Below are 24,143 nucleotides of genomic sequence, written 5' to 3'. Positions count from 1 at the left end.
GGGAGGGAGGCTCAGTGGGGCCGGCGAGGTTATGTCTGCTTTGGCAGTGGAGGACCAGCCCGACCAGTGTGGGTGGCGGTGGTGTGTGAGGGTTCCCCACTGCCCCCAGCACAGGTAGTGCTGGGAGGGGGCTGGCCCAGAGCCCCTCCAGTCCCAGACACGTTAAGTCGGCCAGGTAAATGGAGCGACGGCTCCGCCCGGTGCCCTCCCTTCGGGGAGCCCACGTCCCAGCGGGAGAGGCCGCGGGGCCAATCCCGGGTGGGGGCAGGCGGAGGGAAGCGTTGGCCGGCGTGCGGACTGCAGCTCCCAGCATGCTTCGCTCCGCGGGGGCGGGAGACGAGCTTCCCGGCAGTCTGTGCGCGGGACTGCTACGGGTCCTCGGAGGCCGTGGCGCCGCGGAGCCTTGTGGGGGTTGCAGTTCGGGCGGCAAGGGCGGGCCTCGGCTTCCCGGCGGGCTGCGCGGCGGCCGGCGGTTGTCGGCGGGGCAGTCCGGCGGGCAGCGGCGGCGGTGGTTCCGGCTGCGGCGCAGCGGCGGACGAGCGGACGGGCCGAGCCGAGCGGGCCGGGCGCGATGCGGGACCGCCGCCGCATCCGCCGCCTTCCGAGGATCTGAGCGCCGCCGGGCCGCGCCCCCCCGCCCAGGCCGCCGCGGTCCGAGCGTTCCGAGCGTGCCGCCCCTCCCCCGTCCCGCCGGCTGCCCGGCGCTCATGCGGGCCGAGCCCCGCCCCCGCCCAGCCCGCCCGCCCGCGCCCGCCGCGCGCCCGCCCGCACCATGCTCAAGTGCATCCCGCTGTGGCGCTGCAACCGGCACGTGGAGTCGGTGGACAAGCGGCACTGTTCGCTGCAGGCCGTGCCCGAGGAGATCTATCGCTACAGCCGCAGCCTGGAGGAGCTGCTTCTCGACGCGAACCAGCTGCGCGAGTTGCCCAAGGTGAGCGGCCGCGGCACTGCCGCCCGGCCTGGGCGCCGGCTCGGGGTCGGGCCGGCCCCTGCTCATCCGAGCCCTCAGCAGGCGCTCCAGCCTGCCCTGCTGGTTCTTACTGGCCAGAGCTCCACCCCGGCCAGCCCCACCCTCCTCACCCACCGCAGGCGCTGGCACCAGGTGGCAACGGTCATCAGGGGCTGGGATGGTCACTGATCCTAGGGAAGGAGCTGCGGTGTGAAAGCTGTGGGGGAGCTGAATGGGGTCGGGGTGAACCTGGTCTAGCCCACGGATGCTAACTTCTCGGGCTGCTCTGGCGGTGGGAGCCCAGCCTTCTGCCAGGACTACTCTCCTCTTCCTGGGCGCTGGGGGGCAGCCCTCTTAAGGTACTTATTTCTGACAGGTCTGCATTCCCTTTGCTTCTTACTGTTGCTGTGCCTTCTGGTTAGCTAGTGCTCATTCTGGTAAAGCTGCTGTGGAGAGGAGGTCAAAGGAAGCAAGTCGCAAAAGGATTTCCTCTCTGGAGACGGGGTGCTAAGTGGCTTAGTGCCTGGGGGATGCAGTCCACAGAGGGTGTGGCTCTGCTCTGGGCTTGGACGTGAGGGCTGTCCCTCCGTCTCTAGGTCCCACGTTCCCCGCAGCCCCTGCATGCAGCCCCACATGCGACTGTGGCATTTGTGGTGCTCCACTGTTTTCGTTACTTGTTTTGGTGACTGCCAGGTTGTTGCCACAGCCCGGGCCTGGACCAGTTGCTGGGAGTGCAGTAGCAGAAATCACTGCGGGCCCCCAAAGGCCCGCCTGCCTGGTGGGTGGGGTCCTGAGGGACACACAGGGCAGGGAACAGGGACTGATCCAGTCAGAAGGAGATAACTTCTGAGCTACGATTTGAACACAGAAGGCTGGTGACATTGCAAGATGGTGGTAGGTAACACACCTGAGGTGATGTGAAAGGACTAGGTTTTGAGTCTAGGGAGTTAAAAGCGTAGCAAAGTGCGCACATGTTTTTTGTTCCTTGCTTTTCTTGTTGCGGGCTGGGATGATGTGGCAGGACCTCGGGTTCCTGTGTGATCTGGCAGCCGGAGACCCAGAGAAACCATGACCTGTGAACTCATGTTTGTTGTAGAGGGACGTTCCGCTACAGGGCACATCCCCTGACCCCTTCTCTGCCCACAGCCTTTTTTTCGGCTGCTGAACCTGCGCAAGCTGGGCCTGAGTGACAACGAGATCCAGCGGTTGCCCCCTGAGGTGGCCAACTTCATGCAGCTGGTGGAGCTGGACGTGTCCAGGAACGGTGCGGGGCCCGGGACGGGTCTGGAGTACAGCCTGGGGGTGGCAGGAAGAGCTCTGAGCTCCAGGAGACTGTAGGGGTCTCTCCGTAGTGACCGTGTTCTCTCCTGTCACAGACATCCCTGAGATCCCTGAGAGCATCAAGTTCTGCAAGGCCTTGGAGATCGCGGACTTCAGTGGGAACCCCTTGTCTAGGTGGGTGGGGCTGGTAGTAGGATGTGGGAGGTCCCGCAGCCCCAGCCTGGGTGTCTGAGGTCCCCCTCCTTCTGACGTAGGCTCCCTGAAGGCTTCACTCAGCTGCGCAGCCTGGCTCACCTGGCCCTGAATGATGTCTCCCTGCAGGCGCTGCCTGGGGATGTGGGCAAGTGAGTACCCCTGTGGGAGGGGTATGGTTCAGCCCTGCTCCTGCACCTTTCTCTGCTGTGCCATCCCTGCCTCCCTCACGCCCCGCCCTGTCTCTCTTTCAGTCTCGCCAACCTGGTGACCTTGGAGCTGCGGGAGAACCTGCTCAAGTCCCTGCCTGCGTGAGTGGGCTCAGGCCCCCCACCAGCTTCTGGCTCGGGCTGCAGCCCTGGGTGCTGTGGGCCATGCGGTCAAGATGGAACTTGCTTTGTTTCCTCTACAGGTCCCTGTCCTTTCTGGTCAAGCTGGAACAGCTGGATCTGGGAGGCAATGATCTGGAAGTGTTGGTGCGGAGAGGGTGGGGCCTTCATGGGGCGGGGCCAGGCCAGGCGGGTGAGCCTTGGCCTCTACTGTCACGCTGTCTGTCTGTTCTTGCAGCCTGACACCCTGGGGGCTCTGCCTAACCTGCGAGAGCTGTGGCTGGACCGGAACCAGCTGTCAGCACTGCCCCCGGTAAGTGAGGGTGTGGCTGCCCCTGCCTTGTGCTGCTCCGTTTTTTGACTGTCTGCACCCACCCTCAGGAGCTGGGGAACTTGCGCCGCCTGGTGTGCCTGGATGTGTCGGAGAATCGGCTGGAGGAGCTGCCTGCGGAGCTCGGCGGGCTGGTGCTGCTCACTGACCTGCTGCTCTCCCAGAACTTGCTGCAACGGCTCCCTGACGGCATTGGTCAGTGCTGGCCTGGGCCCCAGGAGGGGCGGTTGGTGGTGAACCCAGGCCTAGAGGAGGCTCTTGGGGCGAGCACTTGACCCCCCCCAAGTTCTGGGAGACGTCCTCGAGGAAGGGGAGATCAGGCTGAGGTCTGGGGTGAGGTGACTGCTGCGCTTGAGGAGCCGAGGCAGCTCTTGGCAGAGTGAGGATGGTGAGGTTGCGAGGGTAGGCGAGCAGAGCTTGTGGGGGCTGGCAGCTCATCCCCAGAACTGGGAGCATGGAGGACACCTGGAGCAGGTGGACACGGCCAGTCAGGGTTGCAGCAGGACAGGTAGGAGGAGGGCGTGCAGGTCTGGGTCTGGGCCCGGGCCGGAATGCTCAGCACCCGCTCATTCTCCAGGGCTGCGAGAAGCAGGTGAGGGCAGGCTGGCCCCACCCTCTGTCCCACTCAGCCCTGTCGCCACGTTTCCCGAACAACAGGTCAGCTGAAGCAGCTGTCCATCCTGAAGGTGGACCAGAACCGCTTGTGCGAGGTGACCGAGGCCATTGGGGACTGCGAGAACCTGTCTGAACTGATCCTTACGGAGAACCTGCTGACGGTAGGGCGCAGCCTGGGGGTGCCCAGGCCTGGCAGGGCTTGGTTTCAGAGTCAGCGTGGGAGGCAAAGAGGATGGGAGCACCTCGAGGCGTGCATAGCGAGGGTGAGGGTGCCACTGTGTGTCGATAGCTAGACTTGTTCTTAGACAGGAGGCCACTGGCAGGACGCGGTGGGGGAGGGGGAGGAGGGATCAGAGCAGGGAGTAGAGACTGGACTTGGGATTTTTATTTGCATTCTCCAAACCCCTAGTGAGCTTATGCCCATCTCTGACCCACCCTTTTCTTGGCCAGGCCCTGCCACACTCCCTGGGGAAACTGACCAAGCTGACCAACCTCAACGTGGACCGGAACCACCTGGAGGTGCTGCCACCCGAGATCGGAGGCTGCGTGGCGCTCAGTGTCCTCTCCTTGAGGGACAACCGCCTGGCTGTCCTGCCGCCCGAGCTTGCCCACACGGCCGAGCTGCACGTGCTGGACGTGGCCGGGAACCGGTGAGTGCCCGCCTGCCCTGCCTGACCCCCGTCGAGCTGACCATGCCCGCCGGCCCCCGCTGAGCTGACCATGCCCGCCGGCCCCCAGGCTGCAGAGTCTGCCGTTCGCACTCACCCACCTCAACCTGAAGGCCCTGTGGCTGGCTGAGAACCAGGCCCAGCCTATGCTCCGGTTCCAGACTGAGGACGACGCTCAGACCGGCGAGAAGGTGCTCACCTGCTACCTCCTGCCGCAGCAGCCCCCACCCAGCCTCGGTAGGTCGCTGCCTGCTGGCAGCCGTGACCCAGGGGTGGATGTGATCTCAGGCAAGGCTGGGGTCCCCCTGACACTTGCTTCCCGCAGAGGATCTGGGGCAGCGAAGCAGCCCTTCGGAGAGCTGGAGTGATGCCCCACTCAGCCGTGTCAGCGTCATCCAATTTTTGGAGGCCCCTTCGGGCGACGAGGATGCCGAGGAGGCTGCTGCTGAGAAGCGGGTATGGGGGGGTGGGGTCTGTGGGCAGGCCACCATCTCCCCACCCCCATCTGATCCCTGCCCTGCCCACCCCTCATCCCTGTGTCCACTGCAGGGCCTGCAGCGTCGGGCCACGCCTCACCCCAGCGAGCTCAAGGTGATGAAGAAGGGTGTTGAAGAGCGTCGGAGTGAAGCGTGCTCCTGTGGGCCAGATCCGGGACCACCCTTGTCCTCAGAAGAGGTGCCTGTGGGGATTCGTGGGGTGCAGGGGGTTGCCACCGCAGAGGGCTTCTCCTCCTGGGAGTCCTGGGCATCTCGTTCATCCTCGGTCTAGGGTTCTGAGGGTCTGGGGTGGGCATGAGGGAAGAGAGGAGCCTGGTGAGAGGGCAGAGAGGCCCAGGGCCTTCCTGCAGACCAGGGCCGTGCTGGGCAAGGGGTGCTGGGACGGATTCGGGGGGACGTGTGGTGTAGACAAGTGGGGCAGGAGTGCAGGAGGAGCCAGAGGCAGCTGTGCCCTTGGTGACGTGAGATGGAGATCTCGGCCTGTGGGCTGGTGTCTCCCTCAGGGGCCCACACAGCTGACACAGGTGTTACCAGCTTCCATGAAGAGGGCTGGGACTGTAGCTGGGTAGGCCCAACTCTGCTAGTTGAAAGCTGCCGGCAGCAAGGCTAGGGGAAGCTTCGGGGCCTCTGGGGCACAGCAGGGCGTCTCTGGTGCCCAGGGGACATAGAGCAGGGGCTGTGTCTGTGGTGTCTGGCCACCTGCACCATGGAGCTGACATGGCTCTCTTGGGGAGCTGGGCTCACATTTAGGCACCTGTCCTTTCTCGGGCTGGCATCTTCCTGGGACTCGTTCAGTCCCTCTCTTCTGGTTTTTTGGAAAGACTGTTGAGGGGCTGAGCCACACCTAAGGCATGGCTTTGCATGCTTGAGGTTTGGCTTGGTGGTAGCATGGCTTCCCTGGGGCTTGGGACAGAGTGTGGTTCTTGCTGCCTGATCCACTGTGTGATCTGCCACAGGAGAAGAGACTGAGTGCCATGTCTGGCCTGAGCGAGGATTCACACCTGTCCACCAGCACGGCCTCCCAGGGCGAGCCGGAGGGCCCGCTGACTGAGGCAGAGGGCCTGAGCCAGCAGGAAGCCGTGTCAGCTGCCCAGGAGGAAGCTGCAGAGGAGGCCTATGAGGAGGTGAGGCTGGTGTCGGAGGCCACTCACTTGCCCAAGGGTGGGGGCCACTCCTTGCCCCTCGCCCCTTTCTCCTCCCAGGGAGGGATGTGGTCAGGAGCAGTCAGGGTGCAGGTGGGCCACACAAGTGGCCTCTTGCCTCTGCAGAGCTCAGTAGGGGCTATGCTGCCTCAGGCAGGGATGAGGGGTGAGGGTCTCCCCCGCAGCATCCAGGTTTAGCATCGTTCCTGCTCTCCCACGTCCGTCATCACCACACGTTCCCCTGCAGACTGTCCCCTGACCCCCAGGAGACCCTTTTCCTGGTCTTGACAGTGCTGACAAGCATCAGGTGCTCAGAGCCCCTTGTGTGGGGCAGGAGGAGTGTCCTGGCTCCTTGGCCTTCTTGGAGCTGAGCCATTTCCTGCCCCCACCGGGCAGCCCCCATCCTTGTTCTTCATGTGGCAGGGAGCCTCTTGGAGACCCCATCTGCTTCCAGCTGCTCAGCAGGGCTTCCCTGGGCCCTTCAGGGGTGGGGAGCGGGTGGGCCAGGCCACCGCCCTCACGCTCAGCTCTGCACAGCCCACAGTGCGCTTTGCAGAGGACACGCTGTTGCTGCCAGGGGAAGACGGCGAGAGTGAGGAAGGGCAGTTGGAGGCCCCCTGGTCTCTGCCTGGTGGGAGACAGCGGCTCATCCGAAAGGACACACCTCACTACAAAAAGCACTTCAAGATCTCCAAGCTGCCCCAGCCCGAGGCCGTCGTGGCCCTGCTGCAGGGGACGCAGCCGGACAGTGAAGTGGTGGGGCCTGGGGGCTGGCACAACGGCCCCCACTTGCCCTGGGCTCCTCGGGCAGAGGTGGAGGAGGCTGAGGAGGAGGAGGCCGAGGAGGAGGAGGAGGAGGAGGAGGAGGTGGTAGCGGTAGCAGCCGAGGCCGAGGAAGAAAAAGAAGAGGCTGTGGCGTCCGTGCCGTCCGTTAAGGTGGGTCTCGCCCCACGCACTCACCCAGCTGTCCCGGCCCCAAGGTGGTGTCGGCACTGCTCGTTACCTCGTCTCTAGGTCCTGGCTGGCATTGATCTCAGGCAACGCTTATGGCCGTTTGGGGCCTTTGTCCTGACACTAGCTGGCAAGGGAGGGGCCCATCCCCCAGGGCCACTGGCTGCAGGATCCCCCCTGGGCTGGGCACTGACTTGGGCCCAGAGGCCCTTGCTGGCCTTGCAGCTCCATCCTGGGGGTCTGGCAGCCACCCGTTGCTGCCCAGGCTCTTCTGCCTTCTCGGGCCCTCCTGAGGGCTGGGCCTCAGACCAACCACGGGGCCCTCACCCTTTCTCTGACCCTCAGGTGGTTTTCATGGGCCCCACACAGGGTCCTGCCTGCTTCCTGGGGACACCCCACCCCCACAGCACCCCTGTGCGTGGCAGCACTTTGGTGGGTGTGCACCGAGTTCCTGCGTGACATCGTGACAGTCAAGGGGGCGTGGATGGTTGAACATGGGACAGTCAGGCCTGGGCTCAGCTTGCTGTGGGGCTCACCCCTGACCAGCTAAGCCTGCCCTGTTTGGAGATCAGCAGCAACAGCCATATGTCAAGACCGGCGGGACCCTGTGCCGGGGGCAGCGCCAGGCTCAGGCGGGGAGGGGCTGGTGCTCAGGCTGCGGGAGCTTGGTGTGGTCTTTTCTCTCCTTTCTGCTCATGGTGGGGCCAGGCGAGGCGGTGGCGGGGCCGGGCGGCGGCTCACCTGCATGCCCTCGCTGGTCCTGTCCTAACAGGGGGTGTCGTTTGACCAGGCCAATAACCTGCTGATAGAGCCCGCTCGCATTGAGGAGGAAGAGGTCTGTACCGCTCGCCGCTCTGTGCCCCAGGCTGCTGCTCTCCTCGCTTCCTGGGCTGCGGGCTCTCGTGTCTCCTTCCCCCTCCTGCGCAGATCCCCTCCTGCGGGAGCTCCCACCCGCCGCTGTAGAGTTGGGGGTTTAGGGCCGACACGTCCTTGTGAGGCCTGCTGATCCTCTGGCACAGATGGACAGGGACACAGGGCTGGCCTCTGGGCAGGGACTGCTTGTCTGGGCAGGGGTACTGGGGCGTTTCCCGCCTTCCCACTATGGTGGCCCCGAGTTTTGAGGCAGCCTCATCCACAGAGCGGTGGTCAGGCCTTGGGCCTCGACACCCATAGGCGGGCACCCCTCCAGGCTAAGCTCCCACGAGCCCAGCCACCACATTCTGCCCTGCAACACCCACCCTGCCCACCTCCTCTCGTATCTGCGCCAGCCCTGGCAGAGGCGGTCACTGGAGAGGACTGGGCCCTCCCCGTCCCCTGCTGCCCCCACAGGCAGCCCCCACCCCTCACGGCCCTCCCTAGACACCTTGTCTGTTCTGTTTCCAGCTGACGCTCACCATCGTGCGGCAGACAGGGGGCCTGGGCATCAGCATTGCAGGCGGCAAGGGCTCCACCCCCTACAAGGGGGACGATGAGGTGAGGAGCTGCCCACTGTGCCCGCCCCTTTGGCCGGCCATCTTGGCCAGGTCTCCGCTCCCCACACCTTTGTCTTCTTCTGTGAACATTTTTGTGGTTCTGTGGGCTGTCGGGCGGCACCCCTGGACTTCCCAGCTCGCTTTCTTCTGGGTGCTCTGCTTGCACTTGGGCTTGCTGCCCCCAGGAGAGCACATGCTCTTGGGTGCTGGGTCCAGCCCTGTGTGCGACGCTGACTGACTGAACCTGTGCAGGCTTTGAGGGTTTAAGAACGACTTAGTGAACGTGCCCATGTCCATTCACCTTTGTGATCACACATCTCCTTTTCTAGTTGCCTGTATGTTGTGTTTGGGATTGAAAACCTTTCTTGGAGGGCAACCTGTGCCTTCTAGCTCCCTGGTGTGGGGACCCCCCACAGTCCGAGCCCAGCCCCTGACAGCCCCGGGCCCGCTCCTTCTCTCCCCACACCTTTGGGCATCTTTGCAGCCTCGGTTGGGAGCAGTCTTCCTCGGCTGGGGGCTTCTGGCTGTTGCATAGCCACTGAGGGCCCCTCCCCGAGAAGGGGCAGGACGGAGGCCGTCTCCGCGGCCTCTGCAGTGCTCTCGGGCTCAGCTCCTACGTGTCCTCTAGGGCATATTCATCTCGCGGGTGTCCGAGGAGGGCCCCGCAGCCCGGGCAGGAGTCCGCGTGGGCGACAAGCTCCTCGAGGTGAGTCCTGGCTACTGTCTGAGTGGGCCACTGTCTGTGGGGGTCCACACAGCCCCAGCTGTCAGGTGCTTGTCTGCCTCCCCTGTGGAAGTTGGGGTCTCTGGCCCCTCTCCCCTGAGAGACCTGAGCATGGGACCCCAGGCAAGGTATGGAGCTTATCCATAAGCCAGAGGTTCAGGAGGCCCAGCTCCCTGAGGCAGACCCCCATCTGGGCACGTGGCCCAGAGAGATGGGGTGCTGTTGTGCCAGTGGCAGAGGTCTCTTAAGGAGGGGCCAGCCCAGAAGGTGGTCAGACTTCTGGTGGGTCTGGATGGGGGTTTGATCTTGTCCTGGAGCCCCTGTCTGAGCACCTGCCTGAGCCCAGCCCTGCAGGTGTGTCAGGGAGCTTGCAGGAGGCCGTGTGCTCACAGCTGCCCCCACAGCTGGGTCTGAGGGCAGTGCCCCCTTCCTGAAGGGCCAGGCAGGGGCAGTGGACAGGTAGCTGCAGGGCCAGGCAGGGCTGATTCTGTCCCCAAGGTCAACAGAGGAACTGCTGTATCCTGGATGGCTGGGAGGGCTGAGGAGGAGAGAGCCTCACCCCATCAGGGGGGTGGAGGTGCGGGGCTAGTAACTTGATAACCCAGGCATCCTGGGTTGTGGGACTGCTGAGAGGAGGGGCAGGGAGTCTCCAGGACTGGGGACACAGGCGTAAACCAGCAGGAAGAGCGTCTGCCTGCCCCTTGACCAACTCACGTCCTGAATCTGGGGTTGCAGAGATTTGGGGGGATGGGCAGCAGTCCCCCAGGAACCCTGTGGCCTGTCCCCTGCTCTGTCTCTCCATCCGTGGAGGGGGGTGTGCGTGGAGCCTTCATATGGCCGTGGCTTGCCTTGACGAGTGCCATGGTCTGCAGGTGAATGGCGTGGCCTTGCAGAGCGCCGAGCACCACCAGGCTGTGGAGGCGCTGCGGGGGGCGGGGGCCACTGTGCAGATGCGGCTGTGGCGAGAGCGCATGGTGGAGCCTGAGAATGCGGTCACTGTCACACCTCTGCGGCCTGAGGATGACTACAGCCCCCGGGAGTGGCGGGGAGGTGGCCTGCGCCTGCCCCTGCTCCAGCCCGAGAGCCCTGGGCCCCTCCGCCAGCGCCACGTGGCCTGCCTCGTGCGCAGCGAGAAGGGGCTGGGCTTCAGCATCGCAGGCGGGAAAGGCTCCACACCCTACCGGGCTGGAGACACGGTGAGGCAGGCATGGCAGGCAGGGAGGGGGTGCTTTGTGTCAGAGTGGAATCAGGACCAGCCGCAGTAACACACCTCTTGGCATCACCTGGCTCTCCTCCCCTCTGCCTTGTAGGGCATCTTCATCTCCCGCATTGCTGAGGGTGGTGCTGCCCACCGGGCGGGCACCCTGCAAGTCGGCGACCGTGTCCTCTCGGTGAGTGGAGGTAGAGAGGCTGCCCCAGCTTCCCGTTCACTGTGCTTGCCCTGCGGGGTTCACTGACTGCTTACACTTTTGTAGATCAATGGGGTGGACATGACTGAGGCCAGACACGACCACGCCGTCTCCCTGCTGACCGCCGCCTCCCCAACCATTGCCCTGCTGTTGGAGCGGGAGGCTGGAGGGCCCCTTCCCCCCAGTCCCCCACCACACTCCCCCCCACCCCCCATTGCTGCCACCACCACAGTGGTCACTGCCACCCCTGGGGAGCCCGGGCCACTGAGGCTGGCCCCCAGCCTACTGACCGCTGCTCTGGAGGGGCCATACCCAGTGGAGGTGAGACCCTAGCTCTCTCCCTGCCCTCCCCCCGCCCCTTTCTCCACGTTCACACAGCTGTAGGTGTGGGATGCTGGTTCCCCTGGGTGGGTAGGTCCCAGGACGCTGGGCCTCTGTTATGTGGTTGGTCTCTTCCTGCTGTGGTTCCCTGTGCCCCCCGATGTTCTCTCCCTGCAGTGACTGGCAGGGACAACGCCCCCATTCCTGATGACCTGGCTGTAGCTTGCCTGGACCCACACACCCTCTGGGCTGGAGAAGCACCCTCTGCTGCTCTGACAAGCCCGTTCTAGCTGTCCCTTTGTGTCCCCAGGAGATCTGCTTGCCAAGAGCTGGAGGCCCACTGGGGCTTAGCATCGTCGGAGGCTCTGACCACTCCAGTCACCCGTTTGGTGTCCAGGAGCCTGGCGTGTTCATCTCCAAGGTAGAGTGGGTGCCATATGCGTCTCTATATGAGGGAGCATGGCCAGGGCACAGGGCAGCGAGGCCCCCAGCCCACTGGAAACCACCTTCCCCCAACAGGTGCTCCCCCGGGGCCTGGCTGCACGCAGTGGCCTGCGGGTTGGTGACCGCATCCTGGCGGTGAACGGGCAGGACGTGCGGGAGGCCACACACCAGGAAGCGGTCAGTGCCCTCCTCCGGCCTTGCCTGGAGCTGGTCCTACTTGTGCGGAGGGACCCGCCGCCCCCAGGCATGCGAGAACTCTGTATCCAGAAGGCCCCTGGGGAGAAGCTGGGGATCAGCATCCGTGGGGGTGCCAAGGGCCACGCTGGGAACCCCTGCGATCCCACGGATGAGGGCATCTTTATCTCCAAGGTGAGGCCCCGCCCTACTGGGCCCTTGGGCCAGAGAAGAGGGGCCCGGGGCGAGGCCCGTGCTGAGCTGTGGGGCCTGGGTCTCCCTGCAGGTGAGCCCCATGGGAGCAGCAGGGCGCGATGGCCGGCTGCGAGTGGGGCTGCGGCTGCTGGAGGTGAACCAGCAGAGCCTGCTGGGCCTGACTCACGGCGAGGCTGTGCAGCTGCTGCGCAATGTGGGCGACACCCTCACCGTGCTTGTCTGTGACGGCTTCGACACCAGCACCAACATGCCCCCTGAGGTCAGTGCCCCCCGACCTGAGGTCAGTGCTCTGCCACAGGGACCTGGTCCTCCTCCCAGCATGGCCTGGTGGTGTCTATGATGACCTGATTTTGTGCAGGCTAGGACAGCCAATCCTTTCTGCCTCCAAGGCTGGGAAGTGCTCAGCCACCAAGCATTAGCCATAGGTGGGAGCTATGGCCTCAGCGGCCTCCTCATGGTGTGTGGAGGCTCTGCTTCCGATAGGACAGGGTACGTGAGGATGGCATGGTCAGGTCCTGGAGAAGGGCAGTACTTCCAGGGTGTGGCCATTAGACCAGGACAGGATGGCTCAGAGCCAGGCTGGGGCCCCTCAGGACTGTGCCTACAGATGCGCAGAGGGACCCCACCTCGCTTGCCCAAGCTCTGTTCTGAGACGGAGACAGAGCTTGCTTCTCAAGACCTTCCATCCCAGAGCAGAAACCACGGTGGGGCACGTGGGAGGACCCAGCTCTCTTCTCTCCCAGCTCCCCAGGAGAAGTGTCAGCTGCCAGGACCAGGACTGGGCTCAAGATGCCTGGCACCTGGCCCTGCCCGTCCCCTGGACAGACCTGGCTTCTGAGCCTCGGCTGTGTCACCCTCTTCTGTCTCCTCCACTGCCATCCCTGGGCCCCTTGGCAGCAGCTGACGTGGCTGCGTCCACCAGCAGCCCACGTGAGCCTCTAAGGGCTCCTTGCTGGCACCACCGTAGGGACAGTGACTTACTGCCCCCTGTCCCTGCACTGCCAGCAAGGGGTCGTCCCTCATTCTGTGTGTTGTCTCCTTAATGAGAAAGGAGTTGGTGTTTGTGTTCTTTGCTCGAGGCTGGACGCTGGCTGCAGGCCCCGCTCCATGGGCTCTGGGGCCGGCCTCGTGCTGTCTCCCTTAGTCCCCGCAGGAGCTGGTGGTTTCTGAGGCGTCATTTCTCTTAGGACTGAAGCCTGGGACCGTGTGGTCCCTGGGGAAGGCTCTGTCTTTTTACATATTTAAAATGCGTGTTTGAAAGTGTTTTAGTCAATACATTTACTTATCTTAAATCTCTTTATTCAAAGAGAGAAAATAAGTACAGTTTCACGGTGAAGGGTTCGGACATCTGCAAGAGTGGGGGCTGGCGTGGCCCTGAGTCTACGGGGGGCGTTGCGCGCACCTGGCCTTGCTGTCTGGGCCGTAGTTCTGGCTGCCCGCACGTGCTGCGCCCGGTGCTCCCTCCCCGTGTTGCTGTGTCTGTGCAGCTCCCCAGTGCTCCCAGCGAACTTGGGAGCCCATCTTTGTGCTTTTGGGGGAGTTTCTGCAGGAAAGAGTCCTGAGGTTTTGGTGCTGGGCCAAAGCCGACAGCCTGGTCTGTCTGTCCGTCCCCCTCCGTCTGTCCCCCACCACCTCCAGCTCCAGCGGGTCGCACCCTCTACTCCGGGGCCTTCTCCTCTGGGAGTTTGTTCTTGGTCACGAACTTATACTGCTCTTTCACGTTGTCAGTGTCGTCTTTGTCACCTTGGTTGTAGATGTTTTTGTCACTTTAACTCTTTAAGAATGGTGTCTTGAGCCAGCCCTACGGCCTAGCGGTTAAAGTCTGATGCACTCCGCTTCAGTGGCCTGGGTTCTGTCCCCGGACGTGGAACCACACACCCCGTCTGTCAGGGGTCGAGCTGTGGCGGCAGCTCTCTTCGGGGAGCCAGGGGAGCTCAAGGCTGTGCACAACTGTGTGTTGGAGCTTTAGGGGGAAAAAAGGAAAAGGATTGGCAACAGATGTTAGCTTAGGGCAAATCTTCCTCTGCAAATAAAAAAGGATGGTGTCTTTGGGGTTACAGAACTCAAAATTTTTTATGAGTTAAATCTTCTAATCTTTTCTTTATGATTTCTGGATTTTGGTTTTTGCTTAGGAAAACCTTTCCTGTTGCAAAATTGTCCAAACGTTGTCGTACGTTTTCTTCTGGAACTTCTCTAAGTTTTACAGAACATGTAGCTCTGTAGTCCACGTGGTCTTGTTCTTCGAGGGAGTCTATCTGCTGTCCCAAAATGTGTCCTGAGCCGTCGGTCACATCCCCGCGGATTGGGGAAGCCTGACTTCCTTGTGGGTCAGCCCCAGGTTCCTCGGTGTCGCGGCGTGTCCTGGCGTGCTCTGGCTGTGGGCCCGTGAGCTCCAGCCCCTTCCTGGGCGATGCTCGGCCTCCGTGCTGTCACTTGATGTATGTTTGGATTCCTAATGGTCGTCACCCACTTTTTTTGCTTCTTTTGAAAATTGTCGGTTTATTTCCATGTTTCGTCTTCCCGATGAGCCTGCTGAGTTCCTAAGTCTTGGTTAGGACTCGGGATTGGCTTTGATTTTAGAGTTCTGTGACTGTGTGGGTGAGTTTTTCTGAGCGCATTCATAGGTTGCTCTTATTTCCTTATTGATCCTAATCACCATTTTGTTTAATCTTCCACTGGAAGCCCTGAGGCCTGAGTGATGGCTGCGTGTCTCCCCTTCCCGGCCGGGCCATCCGGTCCCCTCTGGGCCCCTGGTGCTGTGGGAAGCGTCGAGGCGGCCGTGGCCTTGCCTTGTGCCAACTTTAAGGGACTGTTCCATCTTGTAGTTCGATGTTTGCTGTAGTTCCTTTTATAACATTTTTTAAATTTGGGGGGCTGTCTCTGATATAACCTGTAAGAATTATCTGAGATGCGTGTTGAGTTTTCTGAAGCCCTTTTCTTGGTTTTTACATGCCTGTGCGCAGTGGCCTTGAGGCTCAGCCCACAGGTTCCCTCTAGCTGGCTTGGTGCTTTAAAGAAAAAGGAGCAGCATTTACACATCAGGAGTCTTCACGTCAGTGTCTGGATTCCTGGTACCGCTGGGCCCTCCTTCCCACAGGGCCATCTGCGTTCCTGACCCTCCAGGGCACGCACAGGGTGCTCATAATTCTTCACCCCCCTCCCCATTTTTCTTCGCCTTGGCTCACTTGCCTCACCTTTCTTAACCTGTCTGACCCCTGCAGGAGTCAGGGTTTGCCAGCTGTCTCCCTGACTGTGTGTCTTTTTGTTTTGTTTTGTTTTGAGGAAGATTAGCCCTGAGCTAACTACTGCCAGTCCCCCTCTTTTTGCTGAGGAAGACTGGCCCTGAGCTGGCATCCATGCCCATCTTCCTCTATTTTGTACGTGGCATGCCTACCACAGCATGGCTTTTGCCAAGCAGTGCCATGTGCGCACCCGGGATCCAAACTGGCGAACCCCAGGCCGCCAAGAAGTGGAACGTGTGAACTTAACCGCTGAGCCACCTGGCCAGCCCCCCGACTGTGTTTTGATTCTGCAAACCGGTCCTGGTGACAGCTTGTGCACAGGCTGTCTCTGGCCTGGCGCTCTGAACAGTACATGGCGGGTCTGTTGTTGGAGTTCACCTGTTCTTGGTGCACGCCTGTGCATCTAGGGCCCCTGCTCAGCCCTCAGACCTGTGGCAGGGTCATGCTTGCCGTGGGGCCTTGGGCAGATGCTTGACTTCTCTGCGCCTCAATCTCTTCATCTCTGCAATGGAGTAGTAACAGTGTCTGCTTCACAGCATGATTGAGAGGATTACGTAGGGGACACAGCGCAGCACGACCCGCCTTTCCATCAGCACCACGAGCCCTGGGCGGGCCTGGTCTCCGGAGCTGTTTCCAGAAGACCCCTCCCTTCGTCCCCAGTGCGTTCGGTGCCAGGCAGAGAGCAGCCTGTCTCCTGCTGCTCTGCTCTGCTGTGGTTGTGTCCCCTGCTGGATTTCTGCCTCCTCTTCCTCCTGATCATACTCACTGAAGCTTTGTATGTTCTAACGGCCTTTTCAGAGAACAGGTTTTGGGTTTTGATCAAGACCACCTTTCTTTTGCCATGTTTCCTAGGTTTCTTCTCTAAGGAAGTGGACTCCAGTCATTCCTTCTATAGCTCTTGCTTTTAGTTTTTCTACAGATCTATCTATAAAGAGGAGATTTTCTGTATCAGCTATTTTTTATCCTGAAATCAGATTTTACATGGGAAAGGTATGATAAATACTTGATTCTTTCCTTTCGTTTGCCACTTTTTTGCATAACAAGCTAGTACCTTGGAAATCTCCAAAGATGGCTGCCAAGGTGTTTTCCTGCTTTTGTTTTTAGTGTTACTATGAAATCAGAGGTCTGTATGTTCTTGATGTGTTCCAGCCCGTTGTATTTTGTGCTCACATTGTCCCCTCGATGGGCAGTGTGGTTCCTGTGTCCGTTGAGTGTGACACCCGTCCTTCGATAGCATCCTTGCTCTGCCTCCTCCCAGTGGGAGAGGTGCATAGATCCCCTCACCGGGCCGGTGCGGGTGCTTGTGGCCCTGGGCTGTCCTCGCTTTGGGCTCTGCAGCAGGCGGAGCCTAGGAAGCGGGTATTTTTAGAAAGAGAAACGTCATGAGTTTGTTCTGTTATTTTCAATTCATATTTAAGGTTACAGGATTTTTACTAACTTGTTTTATATTTGTGTCTTTTTTTCTCATACTGAAAATTGTTTTCAAATGACATTACCATGATTACTTAATTTTAAAATGCAATACCAATGTCATTACTAATAACAAGACCACTGAGAGCAATTTCTGATTTCCATGTGTCCTTAGGATTTATCCAACCAGGACGAACAATCACAGTACTGTTTCTAAGTCACTTGAAATAACTCTTTGTATCGTAATGCTGCCAACTTGATATACAGTTAGGCAGACTTGTTTTTAGTTTTTAGGGATGACTTGAAAAAGTCAATTTCTTCTTAACGTAAACCTTTACATGGTCTCCCCAAGCCAAAACCACACACGTGGCCTTTTGAAGAATCTGATTGCCATCTCTGTGCCCCCTGCAGGCCACCATTTGTATTCATTTTGGTTTATCCTGCCATTATTTCTTTTTGGAAAATATGAGCAAATATAAAATAATGGTAAATTTGGAGAAGAGTGGCAAGATCAGTCCACCAAACCTCTGACTCGGGCCCATGCACACCTCAGCGCTGTCCCAGCGCGTCCCTAACAGCAGAGGACACAGGCCGAGGGACTCGTGGCATCGGTGGTCACGGCTCCTGAGTGTCCCCTGACTCTGACCTTGAACTTCTGACAAGCACAGGCCATCGTTGTGCAGAACATCCCTCACCATGGAATGTTTCTGTCGATGCATTTTTGGCGGATTATCACAGAAGTGACACTGTCTTCTCTGGGCCTCCTGCTAGGACAGTGGACGGCTGTTTGTCCCACTATCGATGGTCTCCACGGTGATGCCACCAGGCTTCCCCTCTGTCCTCTTTGAAATTAACAGGTGTTCTGTGGGGAGGCACTTAGAGCGCATGGATGTCCCATTCTTCGTCGCATCTCACCCGTGGCTCATGTTAGGGCCGTGGTGGGCGCTCTGATGTTCCGTGCTTGGCCACTTGCTCGGTACTGGAAGCTTGCTGGCTTCATTTTGTCTCACAACTGATACTTTGTCACTTTGCTGTTGATTTTGACACTCAAGTTGCCCCAGGCCTGGCTGATGAAAGGGGCTTCCCCTGGCCGCTCTGACCACGACCCCCCTTCCTCTGACTTCGGCCCGACAGAATGTGCTGGGCTCATCGCATGCTGTCCCGCTCAGCCCTGGAGTCACATCTCTCCAGGGAGCACTGCCTCCTTTTAGTGGAAGGTGATGTTTAGAAGCCAAGATCTGGGCCTGGGTGTGCTGGTCGCCGTCAGGGTGTCGTGTTCTTGAGACCCCTTAGGGGCTGGGATCGTGCATGTGTGCACATCTACGTCTGTGATTGTCTTGGTAACTGGAAAAGCCCCGGTTCACATCGTGCCAGTATCACCTGTCCCGGTCGGCGCCACAGGGCAGCGCCTGCAGGTCCAAATGGCTTCTCTGACGTGAGAGGCCAGGAGGCGGCACCCTCACTGCCGGTGCTTTCTACCCAGCCCCTCCCCGTGTGGCCATCCTCCCGTCTGTGGCCCCTGGCGCCCTCCCCTGCCCCGTGGCTTTGACTAGGTCCTTCCTGAGGTTGAGAAGGTAGGCCCCTTCGTTTTTGTTAAGTCGACAAGCTTCGTCAGAAGCCTGTCATATTTCAGTCTCCTGTTAGAGCCGTGTTTTATCCACCCCTCAGATTCCCAGTCATGCTGCTTCCCTGCCTCGCTGCTCACTGGGTGGTGACTGTGGTTTGCGGTCATTGTGGCGCCTCCTGACAGCGCCTTCTGTCGTGACACCGCGGCCCCTGCCTGCTTGGCGCTCTCGACCTTGAGCTCCGTCTCCTCTGCTGTGACCATTTCCTCTCCTTGTTTTCTCTGGACCTATTTTTCTGCCTTTCCCTTTACTTATCATTTCAGTTGGGTTTTGGAAATGATAACTCTACCTGGGTTGGTGTTGAGCCCACACTGCCAGCGCCCTTAGGTCACGAGGGCATCTTCTGGGCCTGTCACTGTGCTGCCCCCTCGCCTGGTTCCTGCTGTTGGTCAAGGCCAAGCAGCTCCTTTTGTCTCTTGGGGGTTGGAAGTGAGCCATCCCCATGTCCCGCCGCCTGTGCTCACCCTCAGTGCTGGCGATCAAAGCGCATCTCACAGCAGACCATGCGCTCTGCCCTCCCAGTGCTGCCGTGGCTGCCTCGGTCCCCCTGTCCGCCCTGCCTGCCAGTCACTGTCTCCGGGCTCAGAGACCATCTAGCTCTTGTCGGTTTGGAGCTAGTTGAATTTTCTCTTGCAGTGTGCCCTTTGTTTTGGAATCCTTGCCAGGCCCCTGCGTTGCAGATCGCAGAGGCAGCCTGTGGTCTGCAAGCGTCCCCTGGCACCAAGCACGTTGCTAGCACCCCCACCCTCCACCCTGTGTCATCAGTTCTCTACTCCCCTGGTGGGTGCACACAGTCAGCCTGCCCTGCCCCCGCCACAGGCAACTTGGCCCAGCGTCGCTACCTCGGAATCCTGCCACATGTCAGAACACTCTCCGGTGCCCACGATGTGTAGACATGACACACGACCACCCCGTGTCTCAGGGTGATGATGCAGTGTCCTGAGTGACCAGCCATGTGGTCGCTGGCAGATCCTGGGCCAGGGTTCCAGCCTACCCCTGGAGCGGGACCTTAGCCCACTCCTTTCCTCAGGTGTCCCCGGGCATCATTGCCAACCCTTTTGCGGCAGGCATCGGCCGCCGGAACAGCCTGGAAAGCATCTCCTCTATCGACCGGGAGCTGAGCCCCGAGGGCCCTGGCAAGGTGAGTACTGCCTGTGGCCGGCAGCCCCAGGGCCAGGGAGCGTGCGGCTGGCAGTCCCCGAACTGTCTGCTCTGCCCCCAGGAGAAGGAGCTGCCTGGACAGACCCTGCAGGGGGGGCCAGAGGCCATGGTGAGTGTCTGGGTCATCCCCATCCTGCTTGCCCGGCTTCTCTCTGCATGGGCCTGGGGCTCTGAGCTCTGGCTGCCCCTCCCTGCTGGGGCACTGCAGGGTGGCCACATCCCAGACCCCACCACCCACTCCACACCCCTCGCGGCTCCCACCGCATGCTTGGTCACAGACATCTCGTGGCACTGTGTCTACTCTACTCCCCAGGGTCGGAGCCCAGAGAGCCTGAAGCTGGACTACCGCACTCTGGCTGCCACGCCTGGCACTGGCAGTGTGCAGAGGGTCAGTGTCCCTGAGTCGCACCCTGGCCTGGCCTCTGTCTACCTGTCCCATCCCTGCGTTAGCTCCCTCCCTTCACCTGAGACCCCCACAGGACAGAGCTTCTGGGCGGGCCCCACTGTGGAGGGTCCTCATCTGGGGTAGGGGTCAGGGTGGGGACTGGAGGAGGCTGAGTCAGGGCCTGCAGGGGTGGGCTGGCCAGGGGTTCCCAAGCTGGAACTCCATCTGCCAGCTTGGCATGTCTATTGTCCCCCTTAACCCACGTCGTGAGGCAGGGGCAGAGGACGTGAGGCACAGAGCAAGCGGGCTGGCTGGCTCCTGTGAAGGCCCTTGGCCCCGGCCCCCTCCCATCCCTTGCCCTTGGACTCACTGAGCAGGCTGGGTGTGGGGGAGCCCAAGCCCAGCACACTGCAGGCAGAGGGAGCTAGATGGCCCCAGAGGGCTGGGGGCCGGGGCAGAGGCAGGTGGAGGCCACCAGGGCCATTAGGGGCTCCTGGTGGGATTGGGCACGAGCCGCCCTGGGCAGACAGGCTGGAGCAGCTGCAAGGAGCCTGGGATACCAGGGTTGGGGGACGAGGCCCAATACAGATAGCTGGGCTGGGGGGCGGACACTGGGCAGGATGGACACTCAGTCGTCATCCCTCCCCTAAGAGATATAAATAACCCTCCCAGCGGGTGAGCCCAGCCAGCTGCCAGTAGGAGACCCCGCAGGAACGCGAGCGGCCGAGGGCTGGGCTCCAGGAGGTGCTGAGACTTCCGAGCAGTGGGGAGGTTGTGCTGCGTGAGGGCCTTGGAAGAGCAGGAGGCGGTGAGGGGCCGGAAGGGGCGTGGGGGCTGAGGGAGCCGACTCGGGGTTTGGTGTAGACCTTCCCCCCATTGGCCATGAACAGTTGAGAGCAGGAAACCTGCAGGAGGGGTGCGGGCCCAGTGTTCTCTGACCAAAAAGGGGCACAGCTGCGGGGTGGCTGGCAGGAGTTGGGGCCCCCCTGGTTCGTGCACCTTTGAGGTGCATGGGGAGAGTGGCCGGGGTCTGCCTGTGGCTCAGCCAGCCCTGCTCTGGGGAAAGTCTGCTCGCCCAGCTGCTCCCTGGCGTCTTGGCAGCAGGCGGTGGGTGGGGGCATCAGCTCAGAGCACCGAGAACTCCCCATCACTGTCTCTGTCCTTGGGCCTCCCCCCGCCCAGCTCTCACTCTCTCCTGTCTCATCTTGGTCTGTCTGTCTCCATCTCTCCCTCTAAGCTCCAGACTGCCCCCACGGCAGCAGCCCACTGCTATGGACAGACACCTGGCTGCTCAGCCCAGGCTGGGGGGGAGAGCACAGGCTGAAGGCCAGGCCCACACCCCAGGCCTCCCTCCTGTTCTCCCAGCATTGTGGGGGGCGGGGGAGAGCCTGGTGGACTCCAGGCCACAGCCCTTTTGGGGAGAACCCCTTCCTGCTGGCCGAGCAGTCATCCAGGCCCATCTGGGGACATCCCCTGGGCTGTGGTCAGGTCGGGGAGCTGAGGACCAGCCTCTGTGCCGCCAAGGCAAGCACCCCGTCCCCCACCTCCTCCTCCTTGTGGGGCCCCAGCACTGCCCGACCTCACCCTACCCAACGCCCCTCCTCCAGGTACCGTCTGGGGCAACTGGAGGGAAGATGGCCGAGGCTCCCCGCTCCCCTGGCCGCCAGCAGGTGAGCGCCCACTGGGTGGGGGTGGAGAACAGTGCAGAGGGGTGCCAGTGAGTAGTGTCCGCTCCTCCAGGGAGCTGGTACCAGGAAATAGCACCTCCCCGCAGCTGCCACCCACCGCTCAGTGAGGGCACAGCCTGTGGGCACCTTTCTGGCCAGAGGTGGCTGGCAGTGGGGGTGGGGAGCTCCTTGTGGTTCCCCTGGGCAGACGAGGCTGGGTGGTCAGGGCCACCTCACCTCTGCCCATCTCTTGTCTGCGAGTCCCTTGGGGCCGGCTCAGCGCAGCCCCCCACATCCTGTCTGCCGAGGTTCCCTGGTTCCGCTGCATGGGGAGGGTGAGGCCATGAGCACCTCCACTTGCTGCACTGCCACTGGGGGTAGGCACCCACAGTGCCCAGCTCCCAGCCCCTGCCCCTTCTGGGCAGACGGGTGAGTGTCGGCCCACGCTCTGGGCACCCATCCCGGCCACCCACCTTCGCTCCTTCTCTCTCTCTTTCCCCCGATCCCCTTACCTGAACCACTGACCCTTCCCTCTGGACCCTGCCCCTGCCCTCTGCAGACAAAACCCGGGGTGATCCAGCCACTGGCTCAGGCCTGGCCAACGGGCTCCCCGGCCCCCAGGGGAGGTGATCCCCACTGTGTGAGTGCCCTGCCCCGTGGGGGGTGGGTATCTGAGGCACTTGAGGACAGCTGGTGGCTGGGTGTGTGGTGGCTGCCGCCGGGACAGCTGTCCCCGCATAGCTCACACGCGCCCTGCCCGCCAGCCCCCCTCCCCTCCTTCTCCTGACGAGCTGCCCCCCAGCGTGAAGCAGGCCTACAGGACCTTCGCCGCCGTGCCCGGCCCACACCCGGCCCACGACTGCCCTGCCCAGGTATGCGGGGGGTGCCCACCCTGCTCTGCTATGTGCGCCTGCGGGTGCGCACCCAGAGGGGCCAGGTCTCAGGGCGTGCTCCCCCCAGCCCCCTGCACCTGGGCCAGCCGCCTCCCCAGAGCAGCTGACCTTCCGTGAGCGGCAGAAGTACTTTGAGCTGGAGGTGCGGGTGCCCCAGGCCGAGGGCCCCCCCAAGCGCGTGTCCCTGGTGGGTGCTGACGACCTGAGGAAGATGCAGGAGGAGGAAGGTGAGCTGCCGGGCAGGGGGTGGGCGGGCGGGGGCCGGGCTGGGCCTGGGCCTGACCTCCCTTCCCTCCCCCAGCCCGAAAGCTGCAGCAGAAGAGGGCACAGCTGCTGCAGGAAGCTGCGGACACGGGGCTCACCCTGGATGGGGAGGCCCCCGACGACGAGGAGCCGGAGGAGGAGCCGCCCTGGGCGGGCTCGGGCCCTGCCGCAGGGTGAGGGGTGTGGGGTGCGGCCGGGCTCCCCCCGCGTCTCCCCAGGCACCCCCTCCTGCCAGCACCCCACCCACCTGGCCCTCCTGTCCTGTCCCCTGTCCCAGGCTTGGCCCTGTGTCCTCTGCGCCCCTGGGAGGCAGTGCCCCGGTGCGGACGGCCAAAGCTGAGCGGCGCCATCAGGAGCGGCTGCGCGTGCAGAGCCCCGAGCTGCCCGTGCCTGAGCGGGCGCTGTCCCCAGCCGAGCGCCGCGCCCTGGAGGCCGAGAAGCGTGCACTGTGGAGGGCGGCCAGGTGAGGTTCTGGTGCCCACCCATCCGGGCCCACCCCACGCACGCTGCCCCCTGCGCCCAGCAGGCCGCCCAGCCCCGCCCTCCCTCCGGCTGCCCCGCAGGATGAAGTCCCTGGAGCAGGATGCCCTCCGCGCACAGATGGTCCTCAGCAAGTCCCAGGAGGGCCGGAGCAAGCGTGGGCCCCTGGAGCGGCTGGCCGAAGCCCCCTCACCTGCGCCCACTCCATCGCCCACCCCTTTGGAAGGTCTGTGTGTCCTGGGGGAGGTGGGGGCCTCGTCCTGCGGTGCACCTCTCCCAACGCCCGCTCCTTGTCCCCCCAGATCTTGGCCTCCAGACCAGCACCTCCCCCGGCCGCCTGGTGAGGAGCCAGCACCTGTTGCCCTTCCCTGCTCCCCCTCGTGGCGTGGGGCGGGCTCAGGCTGCACCCCGCGCCTCACCCCTCTTCTCGCTCTCTGCCTCTCTCCCCTCACGCTGTCCTCTCAAGGCCTTGTCTGGGAGGAAGTTTGACTACAGGGTGTTTGCAGCCCTGCCTTCTTCCCGACCTGTCTATGACATGCAGGTACTGGGCCCGCCCGGCCCTTGTGCAGGACAGCCCTGCACTGCTCCTGCCACCTCTCCGCCTGTGCCTGTCCTCCAGCCTGTCCCCTCCTCCGGCACCTTCCCTGTCTGTCACCTGGCCTGCTCCTTGGGGGCGAGGCCTCCCCGCCCCGCTCCATCCCTCAGCCAGGGCTTCGAGGACCCTGCCTGGCTCACGTGGGAGGTTCAGGCCAGTCCGGTGCAGAGCCCTGACCAGCTCTTCTCCCTCTTGTAGTCTCCAGATTTTGCTGAGGAGCTGCGGTCCTTGGAACCATCTCCCAGCCCCGGTAAGTTGGCAGGCCAGTCCTGGGGGTGCTGCCGGGGTGCCGGCCCCCACCAGCTCACTCCCCTGCCTCTGCCCCCCAGGTCTGCAGGAGGAGGACGGAGAGGTGGCCAGGGTGCTTCTCGGCAGGCCCTCCCCAGGCGCTCTGGGCCCCGAGGAGGTGACACTGTGCAGCAGCCGCCGCCCCATGCGGCCAGGGCGCCGCGGCCTGGGCCCGGTGCCCTCCTAGAGCGCCGGAGCCTCCCTGACTCGGGGCGGGCCCTGCCAGCTCCGCCACCACCCTCGCCCCGAGTCTTTTAACCTGGGTGTTAGCGTTTTAAAGAGACCCCTCAGGAGTTCTGGCCGCTGACTAACTGCCCCTCCCCAGCTGGGACCTCTCGGCAAGACTGTAACTAGTGATGTTTGTACAACCAAAGACTCTATTTTGTGGTTTAAGGAGAATAAAATTGACTACGTTTTA

General features: G+C 62.2%; 1 protein-coding gene across 7 annotated transcripts; it reads left to right on the top strand.

The window, feature by feature from the left end:
* Positions 1-616: 616 nt before the first annotated feature.
* Positions 617-24,143, top strand: SCRIB (scribble planar cell polarity protein). 7 transcript variants are annotated; one of them, XM_044780969.2, is made up of 38 exons: positions 617-931; positions 2,096-2,213; positions 2,326-2,404; positions 2,485-2,574; positions 2,677-2,733; positions 2,835-2,898; positions 2,990-3,064; positions 3,133-3,277; positions 3,740-3,858; positions 4,148-4,347; positions 4,436-4,602; positions 4,691-4,821; positions 4,915-5,040; positions 5,819-5,986; positions 6,542-6,940; positions 7,728-7,790; positions 8,339-8,428; positions 9,056-9,133; positions 10,024-10,347; positions 10,462-10,542; positions 10,627-10,881; positions 11,192-11,302; positions 11,401-11,694; positions 11,786-11,974; positions 19,023-19,133; positions 19,215-19,262; positions 19,467-19,541; positions 21,146-21,208; positions 21,765-21,845; positions 21,970-22,077; positions 22,166-22,325; positions 22,400-22,535; positions 22,640-22,825; positions 22,926-23,068; positions 23,145-23,182; positions 23,309-23,383; positions 23,636-23,687; positions 23,767-24,143. In XM_044780969.2, exons 1-38 carry the CDS (start codon positions 773-775, stop codon positions 23,910-23,912), a joined length of 5,004 nt encoding a protein of 1,667 aa, XP_044636904.2. In that variant the 5' UTR covers positions 617-772; the 3' UTR covers positions 23,913-24,143. The 7 variants fall into 7 exon arrangements, with proteins under 7 accessions (XP_044636904.2, XP_044636905.2, XP_044636906.2 ...); XM_044780970.2 differs by having other exon boundaries at positions 625-931; positions 7,746-7,790; XM_044780971.2 differs by lacking the exon at positions 7,728-7,790 and having other exon boundaries at positions 625-931.

This window comes from Equus asinus, chromosome 12 (genome assembly GCF_041296235.1).
Source record: "Equus asinus isolate D_3611 breed Donkey chromosome 12, EquAss-T2T_v2, whole genome shotgun sequence".
Lineage (NCBI taxonomy): Eukaryota > Metazoa > Chordata > Mammalia > Perissodactyla > Equidae > Equus > Equus asinus.
This window is presented reverse-complemented; position numbering and strand designations above follow the sequence as displayed.

What these genes read in the sequence shown, in the direction of transcription:
- SCRIB (XM_044780969.2), top strand. Translation starts at nt 773, where the DNA reads ATGCTCAAGTGCATCCCGCTGTGGCGCTGCAACCGGCACGTGGAGTCG. An exon ending in CTGGACGTGGCCGGGAACCG is followed by an intron (nt 4,348 to 4,435) that starts GTGAGTGCCCGC and finishes GCCGGCCCCCAG; the next exon opens with GCTGCAGAGTCTGCCGTTCG. An exon ending in GAAGATGCAGGAGGAGGAAG is followed by an intron (nt 22,326 to 22,399) that starts GTGAGCTGCCGG and finishes TCCCTCCCCCAG; the next exon opens with CCCGAAAGCTGCAGCAGAAG.